This window comes from Pelodiscus sinensis, chromosome 2, assembly GCF_049634645.1.
Source record: "Pelodiscus sinensis isolate JC-2024 chromosome 2, ASM4963464v1, whole genome shotgun sequence".
NCBI classification, from domain to species: domain Eukaryota; kingdom Metazoa; phylum Chordata; order Testudines; family Trionychidae; genus Pelodiscus; species Pelodiscus sinensis.
The window spans coordinates 117,229,458-117,255,650 of record NC_134712.1 but is presented as its reverse complement, the minus strand read 5'-3'; the positions used below and the strand labels follow the sequence as shown (position 1 = coordinate 117,255,650).

General features: G+C 40.4%; 1 protein-coding gene across 3 annotated transcripts in view; it reads left to right on the top strand.

Annotated features, from left to right (window-relative positions):
- The window catches only part of MYLK4 (myosin light chain kinase family member 4), a 134,343-nt gene that overhangs the window by 91,399 nt on the left and 16,751 nt on the right, over window positions 1-26,193 (top strand). For all 3 annotated transcript variants that reach the window (XM_025180953.2, XM_075921353.1, XM_075921354.1), the window contains 7 exons: window positions 14,403-14,493; window positions 15,029-15,503; window positions 16,181-16,275; window positions 18,640-18,745; window positions 20,105-20,198; window positions 21,276-21,385; window positions 23,293-23,434. In XM_025180953.2, the coding sequence (XP_025036738.2) occupies window positions 14,403-14,493; window positions 15,029-15,503; window positions 16,181-16,275; window positions 18,640-18,745; window positions 20,105-20,198; window positions 21,276-21,385; window positions 23,293-23,434 (1,113 nt within the window). The remainder of the gene's footprint in view (window positions 1-14,402; window positions 14,494-15,028; window positions 15,504-16,180; window positions 16,276-18,639; window positions 18,746-20,104; window positions 20,199-21,275; window positions 21,386-23,292; window positions 23,435-26,193) is intronic.

The window sequence follows — 26,193 nt, the reverse complement described above, 5'->3', positions numbered from 1 at the left end:
TGAAACGAGTCAGAAAATCTAGTCAATGGTACTGTGGTCATTTTCTATAATGCTGTGTATATGTATATACAGCATATGTTTCATTGTGTATAAAAACATAGTTAGGAGCTGAATTCTACTCCCACCGAAGTCAATACAAACTTGATACTAACTTCAGTGGGAGCAGGTTCTGGCCAAGGATTTTGCTATTGTATTCTCTGGGTTTATAATTATTTAGGAAAAGCAGCTCTGTGAATATCTTATGTGGCCTGTCAAAGTTCATTGAAGTCGATGGCAAGACTCTAACTTGCTTCAATCCCATGTTGTGCAGCAGTGCAGGTCACGTAGCATGCGTCTACATAGCAGGGCTTAACGTAGAATAAGCTATGCAATTGAGCTATGTCAATTGCATAGCTTATTTAGAAATAGCATATTTTGAAATTGGGAGCATCTACACAGCACTTATTTTGAAATAGAGCACGCTTCCTCTGACTTCCCTTACTCCTTGTACAATGAGGGTTACAGGAGTCAGAGTAAGAAGTCCTCCAGCTTGACAATATTTTGACATTATTTCGAAATAACTGCCTGCTGTGGAGACATGGACTAAGTTATTTCAAAATAACGCTAGGTATTTCAAAATAATGTTGCTAAGTAGACGTACCTTTAGTTACATGCATTATGCTGCAGTACCGATATTCTTGCTGACTTCCAGGGGAGATTTATGTGAGTAAAAGTTCCGGGTCTTGTCCTGAAGAAGGTTAGGTTCACTGTAAATGGACTTCAATTTGTATAAAATACCCTGAAATAAAATTTTCACTCCTCTTCACTGAAAATGGAGCTTCGCTAGGTCTTCCATGAGATTGATCTAAAGCACATTGGAATCTGTGAAAGATCTTCCATTGACAGTAATGGGTTTTGGATCACGCCTATAAGCTTATTTCATTTTGATTAGTTCTGGTAATGTTGATTATTAGCATCTTAAGTTCAGATGATTTACAAAATTGCTTTTGATAAGTTATTTTCAACATCAGCTATAATAAAGTGAATTAATATCAGTATTCCCAAATCCTTTGCTGCTTTATTTTTCATTTTTTTTAAAAGTGTAAACTTTTTAGTGTCTTAAACATTAGAAAAACCATTCTTCAATATCATAAGCTTATTAGCAACAATATTAGAAAAATATATGAAGTTATTAACAGGAAATGGTGCTATTTATATCAAGAAGTACTCCATATTACTTCAGAATGTCCCCTGAGTGGCTAACCAAATGCCTCATAGTCTGGCTGTCTTTAAACAGCTCTACTTCCCAGTTAGATAAGTAGTGCTGGGGCCAGTATTTGTAATCTTGTAGGCTAATTTAATTTGAATAGCAACAGATAAATAGCTCCTAAAGGTCTTTCTTCCAGTCAATTAATCTAATTCTCCCCTGTGTAATTGTGCAAACTTGTTTTCAGAACATCCATAACTGGATGGAAAAACTACTGCAGTATAAAATAATGAAATAACAAATGATATTTTTACAAGATCTTTTTGATGGTCAGGTTGGACTGACCTCGTTTAAATAAAGAAATTCTAATACACAAAAAAAGCTTTTATCTCGTAACTGTCTCCTCCATTAATGAGATGTAGGCTGGTGGAATGGGAAAAATTGTACTTATTTATAATGCCCAAGTTGTATTGCTTTACTTTCTTTAAAACAGGAAAAACACAGTGATACAAGGCTAGACACATAGAGCCTGCTTGTCCTCATATTAGTGTAAACCAAGAGAAAAACTGTATAGATGCCAGTGAAATTACATACTTGTGCAAAATTGTTTTCAGTGAGAACAGAATCAGATGCATGATGCTAATGAAGTATGGTAGTGCCCATAGGGCCCAGTCAAAATCAGGGCCCCATGGTGCCACGTGTTCTAGAAATATAGAGTAAGGGTATGTCTACACAGCAACATTATTTCTAAATAACTAGTGCTATTCTGAAATAACTCAGTCCGCGTCTACATAGCAGGAAGTTATTTAAAAATAGTGTCAAAATAATGTCAAGCTGGAGGACTTCTTACTCCGACTCCTGTAACCCTCATTGTACGAGGAATACAGGAAGTCAGAAGAAGAGTGCTCTGTTTCGAAATAAGTGGTGTGTACACGCTCCCTATTTCAAAATAAGCTATTTCTGCAATTGACGTAGCTCAATTTGCGTAGCTTATTTCGAGTTAAGCCCTGTAGATGCACCCTAAGAGACAGGATGAGAGATTAGTGGCCTTTTATTGATGAATTCATGGCTGCATGCCAGGCATAAGGGAGAGCATGGAAAATGGTCCAGATATAAGTGTGAGAGAAGATGACAGATGGGCAGGTGAGACTGACATCCTTGGCAAAGTGAGGGAATGGAAATGGAAAGTCACAAAGAGATGTGGGAGGACATGCATTGGGAAGATGAGTTGCTAAAACCCTTGAATAGGTGAACAAGAAGCTTGAATTGGATACAGGAAGATGGGGGAGCCAGTAAAGGGGTCCACATGAAAGGAGTGCTGTGATCAGAGTACGGGCTAGGAAGATGAGTCAACAACCAGTAATTCAATGGAATGGATGGAGTGTGTGAGGGAGAACAGATAGGAGGAAGTTAAGAGGGCCTGAATAAAACATTAGCTGGGTGGAGGGAGAGAGATAAAAAAGGTTGAGCTTTTAAAATGTTGAGGGAGGAGTAGAGGTATTTGGACATTGCCTGGATATGTGAGGCAAGAGGGAGGGAGGATGAAAAGACAGGCTGAAATCTAGAAACAAGTAGAAGGATACTTTCAGAATATTGAAAATTCACAATAAGCTATGTCCTTGAGCCTTTCCTCAGACTTTTGACAGTCTCTCTCAGCATAAGTAATGCTTTCACTTGCCCAACCATAAGCAGAGGAAGCGGGGGAGGAAGAGGTGTAAGACCATGACATCATCACTATTTCACTTATCAGTATTTAAAACAGGGCTACTCAATTTTGGAAGCCCCGGGGTCCACAGTGATTCTCACAGCACATGTCAAGGGCCGCAACTTAAGTGTGGTTGCATATACATGCAAATATATATGCAAATAGCTTCTTTAACACTGACGGGAATGAATGCAAAGATTAAGGCAAGACTACACAACATGCAGGCCCCATTTAAGTTAGTTCTGCTGATATTAATAAAATGCAATATTTACCCAATTTCCACCCATATGATAGCAATGACAGTCCAGGAATTTAACTACTAAAACACATATCAACAGAAGGCCATTATATTAACTACTTTTTGTTTTGGGCTCCCACCAACAGGCTACATACAACAAATTTTTATATATAGAAATATGTACATCCAGAGAGTGACTTACATACTGGTTCTTATGTAGCAAAACGCATGATGTAACACTGGGTGATAATGATTTGCTCAGGGACTTAGTATTATCACACAGCTCAAGTAACTCAGTCATGTCTATTCATGGGTAAGGTTTATATCTTACATAAAAGATGGATATCCAATCCTAATAAATCTATGTGAACTAGTTTGGGTATCCCTGATAAAGATACTAATGACACTCTGATCCATTACAGCTATTTGGATATATCTCCAACAGATGGACATAGAACACTAGATGGGTAGGACTCTGGGTCATTAAAAAGAACTCTTTCCCAGAGGTCTGGCTGCGGAGATCTTGCCCGCATGCTCAAGGTCTAACTGATCGCTGTATTTGTGGTTGAGAAGGATTTATTTCCCATATCAGATTGGCAGAGACCCTCGTGGGTTTCTCCTTCCTCTCCAGCCTGGGGCACGGGTCACTTGGGGCACATCTACACAGCAGGGCTAAACTCAAAATAAACTATGCAACTTGAGCTATGCTAATTGCGTAGCTTAAGTCAAAATAGCTTATTTCAACTTTTGGCGCTGTCTGCACAGCAGTTATTTTGAAATAGAGCACTCTCCCCTCAACTTCCCTTACTCCTTATACAGTGAGGCTGTGTCTACACTGGCCACATAACCCGTAATAGCTATGGAAATGAGAGAAGTCAGAATAGGGAAATGCGCGGGGGATTTAAATATCCCCCGCGGGATTTAAATAAACATGGCCGCCGCTTTTTTCCGGCTTGGGGAAAAGCCGGAAAAGAGTGTCCAGACTGGCACGATCCTCCGGAATAAAGCCCTATTCCGGAGGATCTCTTACTCCTACTTGCAAGAGAATAAGAGATCCTCTGGAATAGGGCTTTATTCCGGAGGATCACGCCAGTCTGGACGCTCTTTTCCGGCTTTTCCCCAAGCCGGAAAAAAGCGGCGGCCATGTTTATTTAAATCCCGCGGGGGATATTTAAATCCCCCGCACATTTCCCTATTCTGACTTCTCTCATTTCCATAGCTATTACGGGTTATGTGGCCAGTGTAGACACAGCCTGAGAGTTACAGGAGTCCGAGTAAGAAGCCAGTTATTTAGAATTTATTTTGAAATAACAGGCTTGCTGCATAGACTCACTCTGTTATTTTGGAACAACTGACATTATTCTGAAATAACGTTGCTGTGTAGACATAGCCTTGTTGATTTGAACTAAAGTGAAAAGTGGACTCTGTAACTTGAAGTCTTTAAGTCAAGATTTGAGGATTTCAGTAACTCAACCAGAGGTTATTGGTAGGGCTCCATGTTTGCCAAGGATACGGTTGCCAGATGGTTTAACCAAAAATATCGAACACCTCCCCCCCCCCCAAAAAAAAAAACACAGGGGAAAAATTCTAATGAGAAAAAAAAAAGGGGGGAGACCAAAGTTGTTGACCATCTTGTCTTCCTGCTCCGGGCCAGACAGCTCCCCTACGGAACTAGGTAAGCACCCTGGATTTTTGCCTCCTGACCAGGAAAAAATCAGAAAATACTGTACATTTTAGGTAGCCAGTATTTTCTGAATTTTTTTTACCAGACAGGAGGCAAAAATACCGGACTATCCGGTTCAATACCAGACACCTGGCAACCCTAGCCAAGGAGGTCACAGAAGTCACAGATTCTGCAGCTTTCTGCAACCTCCGTGACTTCTGCAGTAGCCAGTGTGGCTGATCCCAGGATTGGTCAAGCAACCAAGTCTGGGAGCAGGTACTCAGGTGGCTCTGAGGTCAGTCACTCTGGATGCTGCTGGAACAGCTCTGCAGTCAGCCTCACTGGCCACTGCTGGAGCAGCCTTATGGCCAGCCACCCAGCATGCTGCTCAGGTGATGGATTCTCACAGGACCACCCGGGCAGGGTCAGTGCAGCTTGCACCATGGACTGCCTGAGCTGCAGTTCCTGGGCATCTGGAACAGTGGCTAATAGTGCCATGTCCCTGCCCTTCCCCCAGCAGCAGTGTCCCAGCTCTCCCCCACAGCAGTGGCCCTTGCGGCACCTCCTCTTAGAAACACCCTCCTCAGAAGCTTCAGGGGGTAGCTGAGTACGTCTGTACAGGATATACTTAAAAACTCAGACTATTTGTTGTTTTTTTAAGTTTACCCTCCTCAGAGTTAGCAAGGAGTATTTATAATATAAGTCATGGACAGGTCACAGCCATGAATTTTTGTTTATTGCCCGTGACCTGTCCATGGCTTCTACTAAAAATACCCATGACTAAATTGTCGCCTTAGTAATGGACCTGGTACAGAAGTAGGTAGTTGAGATTCTGTTGCCTGCAGTAGGTCAGACTAGATGATCGTAATTGTCCCTTCTGACCTCAAAGTCTATAAGCCTTCTGTCAATGGATAGGAAATGTATTCTCTGCCTATGCAAATTTCTATATATTGCAACCCATTGAAGGGGATTGGTCTGAAGCAATGAAATAGTACCTTTTGGCATAAGAAGAAATTGTGATGGAGTCATAAAGGAGCACTAACTAAAACCTTAGGACTACTTCATGAAGCCATACATTATAAGGTTGCCTGCAATGGGAAGAAAATCAAAGGATTTTATTAGGTGAATAAGAAAAGTTGAAAGTTAAATAGAAAAACATTCCAAAGTTAGCTGTGGTGCAGTGTAACAGAAGAATTTAAGAACAGCAGAGCTCATTAAAAAGGAGTCAGATGTTCCTAAAAACATTGCATTCGTTTCTGACTGAATCTAAAATTGCTTTTAAAATATATGATATTTATATCTTTTATGATTGCTTATTACCTAATTACTAAGAATTTTTCATCGTGTAGTTTCTACTGAATAGTTTCTGAAAATAGTCTTATGCATTAGTCCAGAATGTAGGTTTACATAAAGAGTCTTTAGTCTGCTACTCTGTTAGTCTGCTAGTCTGTTACTCAGTGGCCCTCACATATGCCCTTACCCTGTGTCACATGGAGTCGGAACGTAGTGGGTGTTGGAAACACAAGCTTATGCCTGGAAAATGTTTTCTGTCTGTATAAATCCAACTTGTGTTGCTGGATGCACCTTGTTACTTGTTCACATTTTTAGGCACACAGAATATAGCCTTTGGGGCAATTCTGGATGAGAAATGAAAACAGCATTAGAAGCTTTGGCTTCCTGTGGATGGGGAAACAGGTGCTGCTGTAAACCTAGTTGTGCATAAGAAATTTGTTAGAGAAGAAACAGGCAACCCAGGAACAGATGGGGTAAATGGAACTGCTTTATTGCCCATGCACGTTTACCTCAGATGTCAACACTACGTCTGAGTTTTAACACCTGGCACCAATTACACCCTTTTATCTATTTTAGTATGTTAATTCACATGTCTATCACTACTTTTCCTAAAGCCTTATTTAGTAATGTTAACGCCCATAAATGAATATTAATAAACAAATAATGAATACAGTTATACTTGCCCCTAATTACTATTTACAGAATTTCTAATTAAATCACCACTTTTCTACACTAGAAACTTTCTAAATTAGCAGGTTACAGAGATTACAAGAAACTTAACCCTGATGATATTTTATACAGAGCCATTGAAGATAAGCAAAAGACACAACAAAATAGAGCATCTGCATGCTTATCTATTTTTCTAGGCTGCAAAAACGAAGAGAAAGAGCATGTACAAGGGTAATGCCTGCTGGGGCTGAACTCCTTACCACTATTCCAGACCCCTATTTATTTTGCACATCCCAACAAAATTCTTTTTAAAAAATTGTGTGCATAATTTCCAGGCCAGTCTGGCAAACTTTAGAAATCTAGGACTAGGAAAATTCCTATTAATTTAGAAATTATGAGAGAAGAAATCACCCAAAAGAAAGGCTAAAACTTCCCTGTAAGGGTTTGGATTAAAGGGATCCTTAAATGCACCCTTAACAGCTCAGGGAGCAGTATCTCATGGGGTAACTAGGGTCTTTAGGTATCCATAGTACAGGGGCCAGCAACCTTTTCAAATCAAAGAGTCAGACTATATCAAAATTCAGAACAAGTGGTCAACAAAGAGCCATATAAGAATGCCCATTCGCATGACTGAAAATATACAACTTAATATATTTTATTAAGTTGTACAATAGGAGATGGGTTGGAAATGGGATGTGCATGGGCTATAATGGCAGAGAGAAAGGAGGGTCAGGGCAAAACTGGGAGGCAAGGTCAAATCAGGATCTTAGATGCCTATATACAAATGCGAGAAGTATGGGTAATAAGCAGAAAGAACTGGAAGTGCTAATAAATAAGTACAATTATGACATTGTTGGCATCACAGAAACATGGTGGGATAATACACACGATTGGAATGTTTGTATGGAAGGGTACAGCTTGATCAGGAAGGATAGGCAGGGAAAAAAGGGAGGAGGTGTTGCCTTATATATTAAAAATGAACACACTTGGAGTGAGGTGGAGATGGACATAGGAGACAGAAGTGTTGAGAGTCTCTGGGTTAAAAGGGGTTAAAAGGGTGACATCATGCTAGGAGTCTACTACAGGCCACCTACCCAGGTTGAAGAAGTGGATGAGGCTTTTTTTAAACAACTAACAATATCATCCAAAGCCCAAGATTTGGTGATGATGGAGGATTTCAACTATCCAGATATATGTTGGGAAAATAACACAACGGGGCACAGACTATTCAATAAGTTCTTGGACTGCATTGGAGACAACTTTTTATTTCAGAAGGTTAAAAAAGCTACCGGGGGAAAGCTGTTCTTGATTTGATTTTAACAAATAGGGAGGAACTGGTTGAGAATTCGAAAGTGGAAGGCAGCTTGGGTGAAAGTGATCATGAAATCATACAGTTCACAATTCTAAGGAAAGGTAGAAGGGAGAACAGCAAAATAGAGACAATGGATTTCAAGAAGGCGGATTTTGGTAAGCTCAGAGAGAATCAAGACTGAGGGGAAAAACAACTGAGGAGAGTTGGCAGTTTTTCAAAGGGACATTATTAAGAGCCCAAAAGCAAGCTATTCTGCTGCATCGGAAAGATAGAAAATATGGCAAAAGACCGCCTTGGCTTATCCACGAGATCTTGCATGATCTAAAAATAAAAAAGGAGTCATATAAAAAATGGAAAGTAGGACAAATTACAAAGGATGAATTTAGGCAAACAACACAGGAATGCAGGGGCAAGATTAGAAAGGCAAAGGCACAAAATGAGCTCAAACTAGCTACAGGAATAAAGAGAAACAAGAAGACTTTTTATAAATACATTAGAAGCAAGAGGAAGACCAACGAGAGGTTAGGCCCACTGGTCAGTGAGGAGGGTGAAACAGTAACAAGAAACTTGAAAATGGCAGAGATGCTTAATGACTTTTTTGTTTCGGTCTTCACCGAGAAGTCTGAAGGAATGCCTAACACAGTGAATGCTAGTGGGAAGGGAGTAGGTTTAGAAGATAAAATTAAAAAAGAACAAGTTAAAAATCACCAGGGCCTGATGAAATGCATCCTAGAATACTCAAGGAGCTGATAGAGGAGATATATGAGCCTCCAGCTATCATCTTTGGAAAATCATGGGAGACAGGAGAGATTCCAGAAGACTGGAAAAGGGCAAATATAGTGCCCATCTATAAAAAGGGAAATAAGAACAACCCAGGAAACTACAGACCAGTTAGTTTAACTTCTGTGCCAGGGAAGATAATGGAGCAAGTAATTAAGGAAATCATCTGTAAACACTTGGAAGGTGGCAAGGTGATAGGGAACAGCCAGCATGGATTTGTAAAGAACAAATCATGTCAAACCAATTTGATAGCTTTCTTTGATAGGATAATGAGTCTTGCAGATAAGGGAGAAGCCGTGGATGTGGTATACCTAGACTTTAGTAAGGCGTTTGATACGGTCTCGAATGATATTCTTATCAATAAACTAGGCAAATACAACTTACATGGGGCTACTATAAGGTAGGTGCATAATTGGCTGGATAACCATTCTCAGGGAGTAGTTATTAATGGTTCACAATCCTGCTGGAAAGGTATAACAAGTGGGGTTCCGCAGGGGTCTGTTTTGGGACCGACTCTGTTCAATATTTTCATCAACAATTTAGATATTGGCATAGAAAGTACGCTTATTAAGTTTGCAGATGATACCAAGCTGAGAGGGCTTGCAACTGCTCTGGAGGATAGGGTCATAATTCAAAATGATTTGGACAAACTGGAGAAATGGTCTGAGGTAAACAGAATGAAATTTAATAAGGACAAATGCAAAGTGCTCCACTTAGGAAGGAACAATCAGTTTCACAGATACAGAATGGGAAGTGACTGTCTAGGAAGGAGTACAGCAGAAAGGGATCTAGAGGTTATAGTGGACCACAAGCTGAATATGATTCAGCAGTGTGATGCTGTTGCAAAAAAAGCAAACATGATTCTGGGCTGCATTACAGGTGTGTTGTGAGCAAAATATGAGAAGTCATTCTTCCGCTCTACTCTGCGCTGGTTAGGCCTCAGTTGGAGTATTGTGTCCAGTTCTGGGCAACGCATTTCAAGAAAGATGTGGAGAAATTGGAGAGGGTCCAGAGAAGAGCAACAAGAATGGTTAAAGGTCTAGAGAACATGACCTATGAAGGAAGGCTGAAAGAATTGGGTTTCTTTAGTTTAGAAAAGAGAAGATTGAGGGGGGACATGATAGCAGTTTTCAGGTATCTAAAAGGGTGTCATAAGGAGGAGGGAGAAAACTTGTTCATCTTAGTCTCTGAGGATAGAACAAGAAGCAATGGGCTTAAACTGCAGCAAGGGAGGTTTAGATTGGACATGAGGAAAAAGTTCCTAACTGTTAGGGTAGTCAAACACTGGAATAAATTGCCCAGGGAGGTTGTGGAATCCCCATCTCTGGAGATATTTAAGAGTAGATTAGATAAATGTCTATCAGGGATGGTCTAGACGGTATTTGGTCCTGCCATGAGGGTAGAGGACTGGACTCGATGACCTCTCGAGGTCCCTTCCAGTCCTAGTATTCTATGATTCTATGATTTTTGATAATTGACATAATGATTAATGATAGCATAAATGAAACATTGTACTCACAGACTTTATTTAATGGGACTTCTGCTGCTGCATCTTTTCACACATTTCTGTGAAGTTTACATCATAACTGGTCAAATTCAGGTTCATGCATGCATTCAAGCTGCATGAGTAATTACGCATTCTTAAAATTTGGATTAATTTTTCATTTTAATTAAAAAAGTTGCATGCCTTTTGGGAATGTCAAAAGAGCCATTTTGGTTCCATACTGAGCCATAGGTTGTAGACCCTTGCCTTAGTACATAGCAATTACATTTTGGGTATGCAAAGGAATGAGTTGTGCCTTTGGGGTGACATTTTCTGAGGAGCCTCAAGGAGTTAGATGCTCCTATTGAAATTCAGTGAGAATTGATTGGCTTATTTTCCTTGAGCGCCTTTGAGAATCAAAGGATGCAGAGTTGCAAGGGTGTCACACTCCCCACAGAAACTTCTTCCTCGGAGAAGTGCCTCCTCTAAGCCTCCTGATTTCCCACAGAAAGAATACAGCTGCTGACCCGCTGCAGATAGGAGCTGTCCCTGTCTGAGTAGGGGCTGGCACAAGAGATGACTATGCCTCCCTTCCTCCCTCACCCACAGTAACCAGACACTGTCAGGTCCATCAGACATCTGAACCAATCTACCTTTTTTGCAGGATGCTCCTTCTACTCTTCTCTGGTCCCAGCCAGCTCCACAGGAGCAAGGTACAATCTGGCCCAAAGTGATGAAAGAAAGTTCATATTTTTACCCCACGCTAAGATTTGACAAGTGAAACACAAGAGGCACAAGTGATCTGTAAAGGCAAAAACCTCACATGTATAGCTTAAGTTCCTATATGTACCATGGTACTTTGTATTATACTTCCAGTCTTGGTATTAATTGTACTTTATCCTAATGGCCTTAGTCTGCCCCTTATTGGTTAGATGAAACAACCAATACTTGTTGAGTCTGAAGGATGCGAGGAAATGGTTTGACTATTTCATTTTGTACCATCTGGATTAGTTTTTTCACTCTTAAGAATATGAGATCTTCAACCCTAGTAAAATATCAGCATCCAAACACTAAGTTGGAATAAATAGTGTAGCGACTCATGGAGTTGTCAGGCACTTGCAGATACTTGGCATCATTCAGGCAAATTTTCAAAAGCTGGCTTCCGTTTTTCACACTTTTGGACCACAAGACTATTTAGTAAGAAAGCATGGTATACCTGCCGTTATTTTTGGACGCAGAAATGAAATTTGGCTCAATGTCTAAAAGACCTTGGAGTCCACTTTCATGGTTATTTGCTCAGCTGACTATATTTGATATTAGTCAGTATCCTCATCAACACTGCAAAAAGGGCATACTTACAGGAATCAGAGTGCATTAGTAGCAGCGTTCACTTCTTGGTCTAAGGTGTTGCCCTATCTCTTAGCACTTTTCAGTACAGAGTGGAAAAACAAAGCAAGCAATGACATATTCTTTATTATCAGTTCAGAATATAGATTCATGGAGCATTCGTAGAGTTAGGTTCATGGAGCAGCTGAGCTGAGAAGGCTCCAGCTTGTTTTTTGAGGGGAGTGAGGTGTTTATATTTAAGCTTACTTCATGTTAGAGCTTGAATCCTGGTAGGAACAACTGTATTTAAACAGTTGTCTGTCACAGTTCCTATACCACAGATTGCCTGTATGTCATGGTTAAGGATGTTTTTAATTGCCTTGCTAGGTGTAGCTGCAAACTGTGTATCTCACCATTTTCAACTCCTTTCATGCAATTTTTTCAGCTTTCTCTTTGTTTCCTGTCAATTTCAATATGCTTTCGATACAGTAGCTATATGCAGTGTTCATTTGTTCTTGTTATCCGTAGAGTCTATTTAGTTTTGTATATAAAAATATCCTATAAAGACACCATGCAGTGAATATAGTCATGCTCATTTTACTCCCATGTGTAAACAGTAGGACTGCTTGCATGAATAAGGCAAACAAGTTTGTGTGCCTGGTCCAGTATTAAGCTGTTTTAATGGATGATTCAAGAGTAATACCCTAGTCTAGAAGAAATCTTTCTGAAGGTTACTTAAAAGTATTTAATTGTTTAGACCAGTGGTTCCCAACATTTTCAAGCATATGGACCATTTTTCAATCTATTAAAGTTTCACAGACCCCCATCCCTGGGAGAGAAATAATAAATAAAAGGAAAAGTAAGGAAAGAAAAAGAAAAGAAAAGTAAGTGGTGGGCCCGATCCTTATTTTTAAACTTTCCACGGACCCCCCTGCAGTACCATTGCAGACCACAGGTTGGGAACCACTGGTTAACACCCTTTTCCCCCCCCATTGCTATGATGTCAATATATGTGTTTAATTTTCACTATGAAGAGGTTCGGAAGTAGTTAGAGGGAAATTGAATGTTGATTAATCATTTTTGTCACCAATTGTAATAGTGCAGGTTGAACTTCTCTAATCCACCTCTCTCCTCTCTGGCAACAGCTGGAGTCCTACATAATTTTAGTTAGCCAGATGTCCATTTATCATGGGTGTGACCAAGTTTCCCATGGTCCCATAAAGTTTGTTTATAGCCACCAGTGCAGTTCTGTGCTGTTATTTAGCTCTAATTTACACCTAAATGTCTTCTAAAAGGCCAGTAAACAGTGGAAGTGTTGGTAATGCTGCTAGACAACATTGACCTCCCATGGTTTGACAAATTCTCTGGTTCGGTACTGGTCAGGTCCTGAGGGTGCTGGACTGGAGAGGTTCAGCCTGTAGCATTTTACTAGTACAATAAGAATGTTTTAAGAAATAGGCAAAGAACAAATTCAATATATTGATATTATTACATAGCTGTAAATGTAACCATAATAGTGATGTTTTATAGAAAGATTGTTCTGTACAGAAGTACTCTAGATGTCAGTGTAACATTGTAGAATATAGACATAGTAGGCTACAAAGCTAAGATTATGGTTTATATGCTTTGATTCCTGGGAACTGTTTTATCAGCATGCAAGACATTATTTAAAATGGTCTTACCAGATGTTATATGCAGTGTACTTATAGCTGTATTGGTCCCAGGATTTTTCAATAGACAAGGTGGGTGACGTAATATCTCTTATTGGATTAACTTTTGTTGGTGAGAGAAACAGGCTTTTGAGCAGGGGTGGGCAATAATTTTCAATGGGGGGGGGGGGAAGGCCATACTCTTTCATGGTATTAATGGAGGAAGGGTGGGGTCTGAGATGGAGGTTGGGTGCAGAAGGCAGCAAGAGGTGAGCAGGAGCTGGTGCAGGTGGGGAGCCAGCTTAAAAGCAGAGCCACAGTGGCGGTAGCAAGTGCCCCCCCTTATCGACTAATTGAGTAGTCAGTGGAAATTCTGTTGACTATTCGATTAGCTGATTATTTGCATTTTAACATTCTTAGTTTAATTACGTAATTGTGTAACTGCTGAAAATTCCTGGCTGCCACCTGTACCCGTCCTCCCTGCCCTGCCCTGCTGCCTCTGATTCAGCCTTGTGGCTTAGAAGCTTGTCTCTCTCACCAATAGAATAAACTTAAAAAACAACAAATGGTCTGGTAGCACTTTATAGACTAACAAAACATGTAGATGGTATCATGGGCTTTCATAGGCACAGCCCACTTCCTCAGATGACTGGAGTTTCACCAATAGAAGTTATCAGATGTTAATTTAACAGAACAAATCTATATAAAATCTATCAGGAAGATAATTATTGAATATTTTACCAGCACAATAAATACTAACTTTGTTTCAGACTAACCAACCTAAGCAGTTTTTTTTGTAGCTTAGTCAGCTCCTGAGTCTTGATTCTGACTTGTTTTTATGCTAGTTTTACATTAATGTAACTCCATTGATTTGAATCTAGTGACTTGCTCCTGATTTACAGGACCAGGGGAATAGCACCTAAAACTGAGACCCAGCATGAGTACTGTCAATAATACTTAAGGTTAGATTTTGAATTAACTTGTGCAAAATGTTTGGTTTTGTCCACAAAAGAGAATGTGGTTTTGTCCACAAAATAGAATAACAGTGCAATATGGATGCTATTTGCAGTGAATAATGTATTGCTTACATTTCTACAGGCTTTCGAGGATCAGAAAGAAAAGGAGAAGTCATGTTTAAGTGCAAAGGGGACATCATCTATACAAAAGAAGAAACCTCCTGATTCCACAGGTTAGAGCTTTCACTCTGCTCATTGTCTAAGGGCTCTGTTGGGGAACCCTTACTTTCTCATTCAGATAAGCACTTACTCATATGAATACTCCAGTTGAAATCATTGGGGCTAATTTTGGGAACAGATGCTCACCAACATGAGTAAGGGTTCCCCAATCAGCACCTAAACATTTAAGATTCTTTCACTCTATTACAGCTAGTGCATTCCTTGCTGTTGTACATAGTCATAAACTTTCTAAGAACATGCTTTTGCTTGAATATTTTATTAAACTAGTCTTAGTTCACCATTAATTTAAATAAGAAAAATGTCTGACAGGGCTAACTTTAAAGGCTAAGAATCCATAGGTGCTTTTCATAATGGGATTTAAAAATAATTATACTTTGCTTAAAAGTTCATGTCTATTGTTGTTGCTTAGAAAACATTTCCATTGACCTTGGAAGGAGAAAATCAGGTGCCACTTCAGTAAGTAATTGAAAATATGATAATTACGTAAGTCCTTAATTAATATGCTTGGTATTCTCTGATTGTTTCCAGAGATGACCAACCAGGAAAACCAGTCCTGGTCTCACAAAGAAACAATCCATGTGCTTAATAAGGAAAATACTGAAAAGGCAAGTGCTTTTTGGGGTCAAAGGAATTCTCCCAAATCTCAAGGACCAAAGGATAAGAAAGAGGGTTTAGCTTTGGAAAACCAGAAGAAACACACAACGAGCTCTGTTCAAACATCCTTCAGTACAGGAAAGAGCCAAAGAGCAAAGGATGCTGTTGATTACCATGGCCAAAGGATAAAAGGGCAAGATAAAGAGAAGGAAAGTGAATCACTGGAAAGTGTGAAGAGGGCTTGTAGACAGAAAGTGCCAGAAAGGCAAGAGGAGGAAAAAGAAGAAGAAGATGCTGGCCAGTGCAGAGAAGAGAAGGAAGAATCAGTAACTTTATCCCAAAATAAAGATGAGGCAGAGGATGATGAGGGTCCACCAGAAAGCCATGGACAAGATGCACGGCTTCAAAGGTACGCTTTAAAACCCAAAGCCTATATTAGCTTTTTCTTAGAGACCCATATTTCAGAAAGCCATTTATTTCAAGCATTAAACTGAGTAAGTATATTAGCAATATTTATTTAAGAGCTGTCATAAATCCAGCCCAATGTTCTAACTAAAGTGGGCTTAGAAGGCTGGCTGTGGCTCTGAAGTAACAACCCACCACACATGGCACAACCAGTATCATCAGTATCATCTTATGCAGGCCTAAGCCTCTCTAAGAAGTACAAGCTCCTTCTTTGTCGTAATTATGTGACACTTGTCTAGGGAACTAAATTGATAACCTTTTTACTGTAATTCTTTCTGTGTGGCATTATTTTATAGTCCTTCAGGGAGAAGGCGTTCAAACTTTCAAGAATCTTTATAATCTTTATAAACCCAGGATGTCTGTAATGTTCTCCCACTACTTTAAAGATGTGGTTGATGGTCAAATATGAAATCTGCGGAATTCAAGCAGTTGTTTCAGAAATAGGAAATTGGCTGCAGTCAAGATTAACATAACTGTTATTTTTTCCCCAAAGGAAGGGAAGTTTAACCTAGTTAGTTACCATTATTGTTTTTAAATGCATTGTGACCCTGGAATTTTTACCTAGAGTTCTAAGTTCTGTTTTACATTTATGCCAATTTAATGCAATGCTTTGTTTTGCAGATATAAAGACAGCGAAGAAGGCACAGCAAGCAAACCATCAGGGACGTTCTCCCAGAGTTCTGAACAGACCAGCCAGCTTGAGCATAGTGGCAGCAGTAAGCGTCAAGTGAATGATGACAGTCTAATCAAAGCTGAAAACAAAACGAGCAGGGTAGACACTGAGAGTGCTGGTGACAAATGTATATGTAAAGAGGCCATTAAGCCCAATACTCCACAAGACAAACCAGAGGCATTTGATTCCCCTGGTACAGAGAGTGATAATCAAATAGAGGAACCTATAAAAGAATCAGTGACTGTAATTGGTAGAAAATAGTTTTTGCTTAAAAAAAAAAGAATATGTATGGTAACTATGAACAAAACTACTTGTTCCTAGGGGCCAGATCCCTAGCTGATGCAAATCAGTTATGTTAATTTTTTATCAGCTGAGGATCTGATCTGACCTCTGTTTTTAGTGTGTTCTGTTCTGGGAGTTGGAAAGTATAAAGTATCTTGGGGAAATTTGGTTGAAAGCCGTTGATATTTCAGGTCAGACTAGAGGTTTGGACTGGTCCTTTCAGGCCTTAACATTCATGAAGTTAGAAACTCCTACCCCAGAAATGGTAATGTTTTGTGAATCTGTCAGTTGTTTTTGGAATCCCACTTTCTTAAGTTGTTGTAAAGTCCACACTGGAAGGTTGTAACCCTTGAGGATCAAATCCTGCCTCAAGAGGAACTTCAGTAACATGCAAAATATAGTGTTTAAAGTCTGCATTTCAAATCCTGCAGAATGCAAAGTGGCAAAATTCCAGGAGCCCTAACCTCCTACAATTCCTTGACCATGACCTAACTGGCCATGTAAGTTATTAACACATTAAAAAATCTGGGTACGCAGCTGGTGTCCTGGAAAAATGGTCATGCCCTGTGAATAAGGATAATCCAGACGTACATTAATGACCAAAGCATTCCTGCCAACTACATATTATCATGGGATTTCTTTTTTATCATTTTCACGGAAGTAATAAATGGTTTTAAAATTGCTCAAAAAGTTCCACACACAAGACAGCCAGCATTCCAAACTAAAGAGATCATACAGAAACATTACCATTTTAGCCCTTCTTCCCCTGGGTAGTAATGTTTGTTACCTTCATCAGCCAAAGGTCATTCCGAGGAATATAAATCAATTGACAACAATGTGGGTATAAAACAAAAGCCTTTTTACCCCCACCGAGATCTAAACACACTGTTAGCGGATAAAGGCTTGTCTATAACAGGGATTTTTGCACCTGTCAGGCTGCATGCTCCATTGGAAAGAGCACTGGAGTGCAACTCATGTGACCTGGATTTATTCCTACCTCTGCTGCTGACCTGCCATGTGACCTACTGCAAGTGATTTCACCTTTGTACCTCTCTGTTGCCTTTCAGCTTTCTGTCTGTCTTCTCTATTTAGACTGTAAGCTCTTCAGGGCAGGAATGTGTGATGTGTATGTACAGTGCCTAGCACTATACTATTGGAACTTCTAGGTGCTACTGGGTAGCTGTGCATCTCCAATGTCCCTAATTAGATAAGTCCCCAAATCTGGGCTTTAAGAACAATAACCTGCATAGGAGAATGAAAAGTTATACCACTGAAAAGTTAGAGGCTAGAGGCATTCTGCATTATAGAACAGAGGTAGGCAAATTGCCTAGGTGGGACTAGAAGAGAGCACATTAAACAATGATTTTTCCTACCCCTTTAAAAAGTTGCAGCAGGTACTCCCCTATTGGTAACCTCTGGGCACTAGTAAGTGTTTGCAAGAAAACACAGTGATGCCCCCAATCTACTTGCTTATGCCCCACTGTGGGTATGAAGCAATGCTGGCCAGCTATCTGCCCTCACCTGACTTGTGTTCCCAGTGTGCTAACACAGGAATTCTTGATGCCTCCTGTGTGGGCAGCATCTTTTGTGGGGTGGCACAAGTATTGTTGGTGCAGAATTTGGTACATTAGCAGAATGAGCAATGTCTCGCTAAGGGGGAAATTCTCTTAGGTAAGAAAGGGCATCAATTAAGGTTCCAGATACATCAGAACTGCTGCAATAAGATGTAATTCGTGAGCTGAATGTCTCCACAGTGGCTATGCAGTGGGCTCAAAAAAGAACGATTTGGGGTAGAGCATAAGAATAGCAACTGGATCCAAATCTACAAGGATCCACTGGCCAAAACCTAGCTACTGCAGCATCAGGGACAGAATAGTGGTAACAGTGGGCTCATGTTCTTCTCACTCCTTTGATAGCTCCCTTACAAACATCACATTTACTCAGGCTGTGCTTGGGGAACAAGATTTGTCCCTAAGTCCTAAAGAGAAGCTCCCGTGAGTAAAACTTGCAAGCCTGTTCATTAAATCCTTTGATTATTTTATTGGTTAGGAACCCAGGTTTAATGTAAGTAATAAATGGTGCGTGTTGGTACTAACATGCCAGCTCTCTGTTTTGTCTTTTGTAGTGGACGGCTCTGCTCTCTCAGCACCATTTGATCACCGGATTGTCTCAGCAAAAAAGGCAGTGATCAACAGCTTTTATTATGTCAACAGAAATGAAGTTCTAGGAGGGTAAGTGGAGCTGATACTGTCAACATTAGTATGAGCTCTGTTGAGCCACCAGAAAAATACAGCAAATAGCCTTGTAATGGAGGTTATGTTACAGTTGAATGGAAGCAGCATGCCTTACTAACGTCAAAAGTGCTGTCTAATTGTAAACTGGAGATGGGCTAAAATCATCAGGCTGTTATTTTTGTGGGGTTCTGCGGTGGTTTTGGTGGCTTCATGTTTTGGTTTATATTTGGTATGTAAACAATTTTCTGAGGCAGCAGTACCAGTGCCAGATGGGAATTATGGTGCATTCCACTACAGAGTTTTATCATAGGCATTTCCAGGCAGGCAGGCTACCATGTAAAAGAGCACTATAGAAGACCAGCACACCAGGGTCTGGGCATCTCTGTGACTGTCCAGGAAGGGTTCTTGACCCCACGTCCTCCTTGTAGGCAAGAAGATGTAAAAATTGCTGTTATTTCCTTTAGTCCAAGAACTACAATACCCCAGCCTCTTTCCAGTTTCCATGGAAGGAGGTGGAAGGAGAAGGGAAACAGTTGTGAAATTTTGCAAAATAATTTGTTTTTATCAAATTATTGGAAACAAAATTATAGCTATTACAGTATCCAAATGATAGCTTAGTAGGCTACTTTGTCTTGATTGTTGTTTTGTAATTACACTAAAAATGCTTTAATATCCTGCAGCCATGGTTCAAATCACTACAGCCTGTCATAATGATAGTGCATTGTTTGTGGCTATTCACTATATTCTTTTAGAAAAGCAGGTGCAGAACTTTGAACAGTAGGTTATTCTGCTTCTCTTTGCTGCCTCCCAATAAGAGAAAGTATCTGAGGATGATGTAACGGACATGCTTCACATTTTGTTAAGAGAATTTTTGAAAGGATTAAAATCTACAAATGCTTTCAACTGATTGGTTATAGTGTAGTTAGGACAAGTTTGTGACACTTTTACTCACACCACAGATAGTCCCATTGTCTTTATTGGGATTACTCATGTAACTAAGCAGGTCATAAATTGGTTTTCATTAATCAGTGAATATTATTGAATCAAATAATGGATAGAGTAATAGCAATCAAAATTTAGTATAATGTGGTCGATCTATCTATCTATCTATCTATCTATCTATCTATCTATCTATCTATCTATCTATCTATCTATCTATCTAATCTTCTATCTATCTATCTATCTAATAGACTAGCAATCCAAAGACTCAAATGCAGCATGATATGTTCATCAGGATTTGCATGTGCAAGGCAGAGAATAATCTGAAGTGTCTAAAATCGAGACTCCAGGCTGGATTCCTATCTCATTGTCAACACCATATATTGGGGATTATTTTTTCTTTCTTTTTTCCCCTAGAGGGCGATTTGGTCAGGTGCACAAATGTGAAGAAAAAGCAACAGGTCTCAAGTTAGCAGCAAAAATTATAAAAGCCAGAGGTGCTAAAGAAAAGGTAAGGCATAGGCTGCATGACTCTCAAGCCATCAGTACCACATGACCAGCTGGTAATAGCTGATTTGTAGGTTCTTTACCCTTCTCCTCCATGACTGCAGCCAGCACATAGACCTTCTTTTCAGTTTCTTCATTTTTAATTTTTTTAATTTTCACTTTTCCAAAATTTTCTCCTGTCTTTTCATTTCTTCTGCCTTTTTTCTCCTTCGACTCTTTTCTTTACATTAAACAGTAAAACTGTTTGTCAACTGTTGACTTAGCATGTGTGCTTTGGAGTGCACTGCACGCGCTGCTGCAATTATTTGGTTTAATCATATTGGACTTAGTAGCAAAACTGTTCTGGGCTCCAGTCACCAGTGTGCAAGAGTGGAGAAGGATTTGTCTGGCCATTCTGCAAATATGGTTGCCAGATACCTTCACAAAAAATCCCGAACAGGCAGAGAAAAAATGGTTGAGCAAAACAACACCAAAAAAGAGGTCACTGCACCTTTAAATTACCATGCTCCTCGCTCCCCCCGCCCTCGCAGACAAAGCCAGCCATCTTTCCAGAAAAAAAAGGCCACTGCACCTTTAAATTACTGCGGTCCTTGCTCTCTCCGCCCTCGCAGATGCCGCCGGCCATCCGTCTGAGGATGTCCGGTATTCTCTGGGTTTTTTTTTTTTACCGGACAGAAAGCCAAAATACCAAACTGTTGGGGTGAAAACCGGACACCTGGTAACCCTATTTGCAAATCTCAGGGCCCTTCCCCCACTTTTATTAATGAAGGAAATCAAGCAAGCATTATTGTGTGGCGGCTGTCTCATTACTAATGCCTGCCTTTCTCCATTTTCCCCATCAGTCTGACCTCACTGTGCTAGATAGGAGGTTGGACCAAATGAACTTCTGACTGTAAACTTCCATAAATCGTCTGTCCCTACAACAACCATTAAAAAAGAATGTTGGGGTTGGTGGGCATAGGTGAGCATGTGGGAGTGATGTATTTGCTATTCTCCTCCCATTCAGGCCTGGATCCTATCCCAGTTTGTTAGCTAACTGATATTAAAGCCACACGTATAACATTTCTTACCATTTTCACAGGAAGAAGCAAAGAATGAAATCAATGTTATGAACCAGTTGAACCATGTGAACCTTATCCAACTGTATGATGCCTTTGAATCTAAAAATGACATTGTTCTGGTCATGGAATAGTACGTATGTCTCTTGCTTTCCCTTTTTGGCTCTTCCGCCTTTTCTTGAGGTTGCCGCATTCCATGTCTCCTGAAAGTAGTGATGGAGCTTCTCAGGGATGATAAAAAGCATATGAAAAAGTTTGAGTCACAGGAAATCCTATTTAAACAAAGCTTTCCTAGTAGTCATTCATGACTTTAGCTCAACACTGTCATGATGATTTAAGGCACCCTACTCATTATACTATCCCTCACATGCCACGGGGGGGGGGGGGGGGGGAGGGGGAGGTGAGAGACAGACAGAGTGCTTTAGATGTGAGAGCCCTTGTATGTAGTTCTCTGTCATTTCCATTAGGTGGTATTGTCTGTCATCCATGAAAACAGGCCTGGTAAATCTCCAGTTATGTGAGAGGAATGCACAGCCTTACCAGAGGGCAAGAAATACATGCTGGCTCCATGCCACAGGATTACCCTTATATTTTGCTGATCTTCCTGAGACTGATTAAATTATCTTGAGGGCCAGATTACAGGAGTGGTGAAGTACAGCGCAGCTGCACAACACTGTGGAATCTGGTGGAGGTTGTCTAGACACTAGACTAGAGGAAGCCAAAACCGGTGTATCAGGCACCTGGAGGAGGTTGGTAATTGGTGTAAGTTATAAAGTTATGTTGACTTGGACTCTTCTGAAATTTCTTAGACTTAGGTCTTGTCTATATTACATTCATGAGCGGTGCATGAACACAAATCCCCTCTCCTTTCCTCCCCATTCAGGGAGGATAGCCCCCACCCTCTTCTGTCTGAGGTCCTGCTCTGTTCCACTTCATCTGCCTCCCACCTTATCCTCACCTAACCTCTCACCAGCTCTGGCTGGCCAGCCTACCAGTGCAGCCCCAAACCCCAGCTGACTCCCAGAGATGCCCCAAACCCCAGCCATCACCCAGACCTGTCCAGAGGCCCCCCAGGACTGGGACTGTGGTGTGGAGCATTAGTAGAGGTTTGGGGAGGCTTAGCTTTCCCTGACTTCCATTATCTACCACCCTTGACTACTCAGCTTTTACTGGTATAGCTATGCCAGCAGAGAGACAGAATAAACTGGCAAAAAGACTTTTTCTGCCTGCATAGATACACCAGTTTCTGCCTGCAAGATACAAAAGCATTCTTCTGTCAGCCTAGTTGCATCTGTACTGGGAGATTTTCTGACATAGCTGTGTCAGCTGGAGGTGGGTAGGGGCTGATTTTTTTTTTCACACTCGTAACCACATACGTATGTTTGCAAAACTTTGTAGTGTAGACTAAGCCTTTGACTTGCTTCTGAATTTGGCCTGCATAATTCAGAAATGGCAGAGACAGAAAAGTTCATAAATATATAAACAATGTGTTCTAAAATTCTGGAAGAACCTTTAAAAATCTGCATTGTGAGTTGAGGTGGGCTCAGACTTGACCTTGAATCCCAAACCATCAAAGTCTGGAGACATTTGGATCTAGATCCAGGGGCCTGATTCTTAACTTCACTGCCTCAGCTTTATGCTAATTTCACTGATTTCACTTCACTGATTTCCCTGGCACAAAACCATATTAATACAGCAGAGAATTTGGTTCAGATCCATTCTGACCTGAACTTCCCCATGATTAATTTAATGTGAAGGTGTTTGGATCCAGTCTACCAGCTTAGATCCAACTAGCTGAGATGAGTAAGTACCAATGCAAAATTCTGGGCCTGAGCCCAATTTTTAGGAGCTAGCCCTGCTGGATTGTAGGGGAATTCAGACCTGATTACAAACTTCACATCTCAGGTCCCTCTCAGTGTGCTCAGCTGTGAAGGCGTCTCAGGAAAATGGTGTTTTGGACCAGTCACCATATACCTTCTGCATTTATTTCAAGGTATGAATATGGATTTATTTACTATACTACCATTTTTGTCTTTTCAGTGTGGACGGAGGAGAATTATTTGACCGAATTATTGATGAAAATTATAATTTGACAGAGATGGATACCATCTTGTTCACAAAACAGATCTGTGAAGGGATTCAATACATGCATCAGATGTACATTCTGCATTTAGATTTGAAGGTACAGAACAAGATGCATGCTTTATGAAGTAACAACTTGGCCTTTACCATAGAAATTAATTGCCCTAGGTGAGGGGCACCTAAGATTTTGTAGATTCAATGACATATTGTTGTTAAAGTACATTTATACTGATTCAACGGTAGATTCACATTACTTCCATTAAATCATCTTGGATGTTTACCACTGAAAATGAAACCAGAATCTGAAGATCTCATCAAGCCTTGTTGCTTGAGCTTTCTGAGGATGATTTTACAGCAAGTTAACTTACACTTCTGTATAATTTTCCATCCATGGATCTCAAGGCACCATGCAAATGTTAATTAATTCAACCTTACAGTGCCTCTGTGATAAAGATAAACTTTTTCTGCCTGCATAGATACACCAGTTACCGGCAGAGATCGGGGAGGGCAGGCGGCGGAACCAGGGATGGCCGGGGGTGGGGGAGCTGGCCGGGGGAGGTCAGGAGGATGGGAGAACCAGCTGCTGGAAGCAGGGCTGGACTGGGGAGATCGGGAGGAGAAGGGGAGGAGGGAGCGGAACTGACCCGGGCACATGCAGACTCTGGCAGATGAGTGAATCCGGCCAGGGATTCCATTTTGCCCCCCCGCCCACATACCCTCCCTCGAGTAGCTGCGAACTGCCTGACAGGTAGACACACTCAGGCAGCGTGAGCACATCTACCAGCCAGGCAGTTCGCAGCTAAGGTCTGATACACCTAATTATAATAAAACTTACCTAATTAGAAAATAGTAGACATTTTATATGTCTGGTAATTTCTCAATTTGTTTCTCGGACAAAACCCTCAAATACCGGACTGTGGACACCTGGCAACCCTACCCTTCATTGCACCCTCCCTCCTAGCCAGATACCCTACCCTCAATCTGCTCCTGCTCCTGCTTCCGCCTCCTGGAGTACCCATGAGGTGCCGGGTCCCCCAAGCCCTGGCCCAGGCTGGGCAGAGGATGCAGCCAGGTGAAACACTGAGAATTTATTCATTTTTCATTTTTTTATATGCATTTATATTTTTGGGCTGCAAAACAGTACTGAAAAGTACAGGTTCCAACTAAAGTAAAAAATTTGGAAAACCCTGATCTAGCCAGCTTTCTATCCATCTTAGAGTCCATTTCTCCAATCCATATTCCCTTAACTTGCTGGCAAGTATATTTTGGGTGACTGTATCAAAAGCTTTGCTAATGCTGGCACTGGGGGCTTTGGGAGGACCAGAAACAACTTATTTGAATATTCATCATTTGCTTAATGAATATGCAAATATGCAAATGAATGTTACCAGTCCTCCAAAAGCTTGTGAATGGATTTACTGGTCCCCGTGTCAAAAAGTTTGGGAACCCCTGGTCTAGACTTAACTGCCACCCATGGGCCTGAACAGCATCAAAGGAAGGTGTGCTTAGTGACAATTAAAAAAAATTAAATTAAATTAAAGAGCATTGGACATATGTTGCCTTTGATCAATTTAAAACAAACTCCTACTAGTGTGTGTATTTTTTTAAAAAAAACCAGATGCTGCAAATTCTGATCTACCAGTATATAACCCAGAGACCAGTTAATTTTTAACGAGTTAATTATCAAGTACAAATGACCAGTACTTGTACAGGTGCATCTAGAGAGAACAGACATTTGCAGCAGATCTTTATCCCTCTCCCAGGTCACGCTTTTGCTGAATGATAAACTTATCCCTCATCTCTGTTGAGAGCAGGAATAAGCGAGAGATGCATAAATGCCCTTTGTTTTATGACTAGCTATAAAACTTCCTAATGATCTTCCAGTTTCACAACAAAGGAGAAAGAAACAACCTGTTTGGAAGTTTGTTTTTCTTGGTTTGTAATTTGCATAAATAAATGGAAGTTAATATACTGTATCTTCACTCTTTTAAAAGCAAAATATTGCAGATATAGGTGACTGAACACCTGTTTGGATCTCATAGACACTTCTGTACATCAGTTACAATGCCAGAGCAAGTCCCTTTTTCTTTGTAAATAATTAATAACCTGGAAACCTATAATTAAGAAATCTGCATTCTTACTTGGGATTAATTTCTTGGAGTGGGCATAGTTTTGGGCTGAGGTCAAAATGCAGAAAGGCAGGCATGTTTACATCCCCGGAGTTCTCAACAGAAACTCGTCCAGGCACATAATGACCGTCAATTATGATTCTATCCAGTTCTCCTTGCTCAGAGATTATTTTGTGATTGGAAGGTGTTAAAATGGAAGACTTAACAAGAATTATCAGGGCCAGTGTCTGGGACACAAATTCCATTCTGAGAAATATGTTTTTAAAAAATCTGAAATGCAAAGTGAGTTAGTAATGGTGACAATGGATAACTAATGTCTTAAGTGTTTAAGGCTGTTTTATTTCAAAGAGGTCACCATCAGCAACAAGACCATGGTAGCTATAAAACTGCTGGCAATGAACAGAAGACTGTATTGTAGACATTTGTACTTCAAAGACAATGGGCCAGATTCTGCTGACAGTTCATCTGGTGCAAATCTAGTGTAATTCCACTGATGATAATGATTTTAAGAATCTGGCATTATGAAAATGCAGAAGGATTTAACCTATGAGTCCCACCTCTAAATATCTGAGAAAAGTGTAATGCTGATTTGACTAGTATAATGTATCATCAGGCAATTGCTGCCAGAACAGCAGTGAACTCAGAAATCTAGGGCACTAAGATAAACTTCAAAGCACCACAATATCATTTTTTAAAAAGTTCCAATGTCAGCTCATTAAGGGCTGCAAAA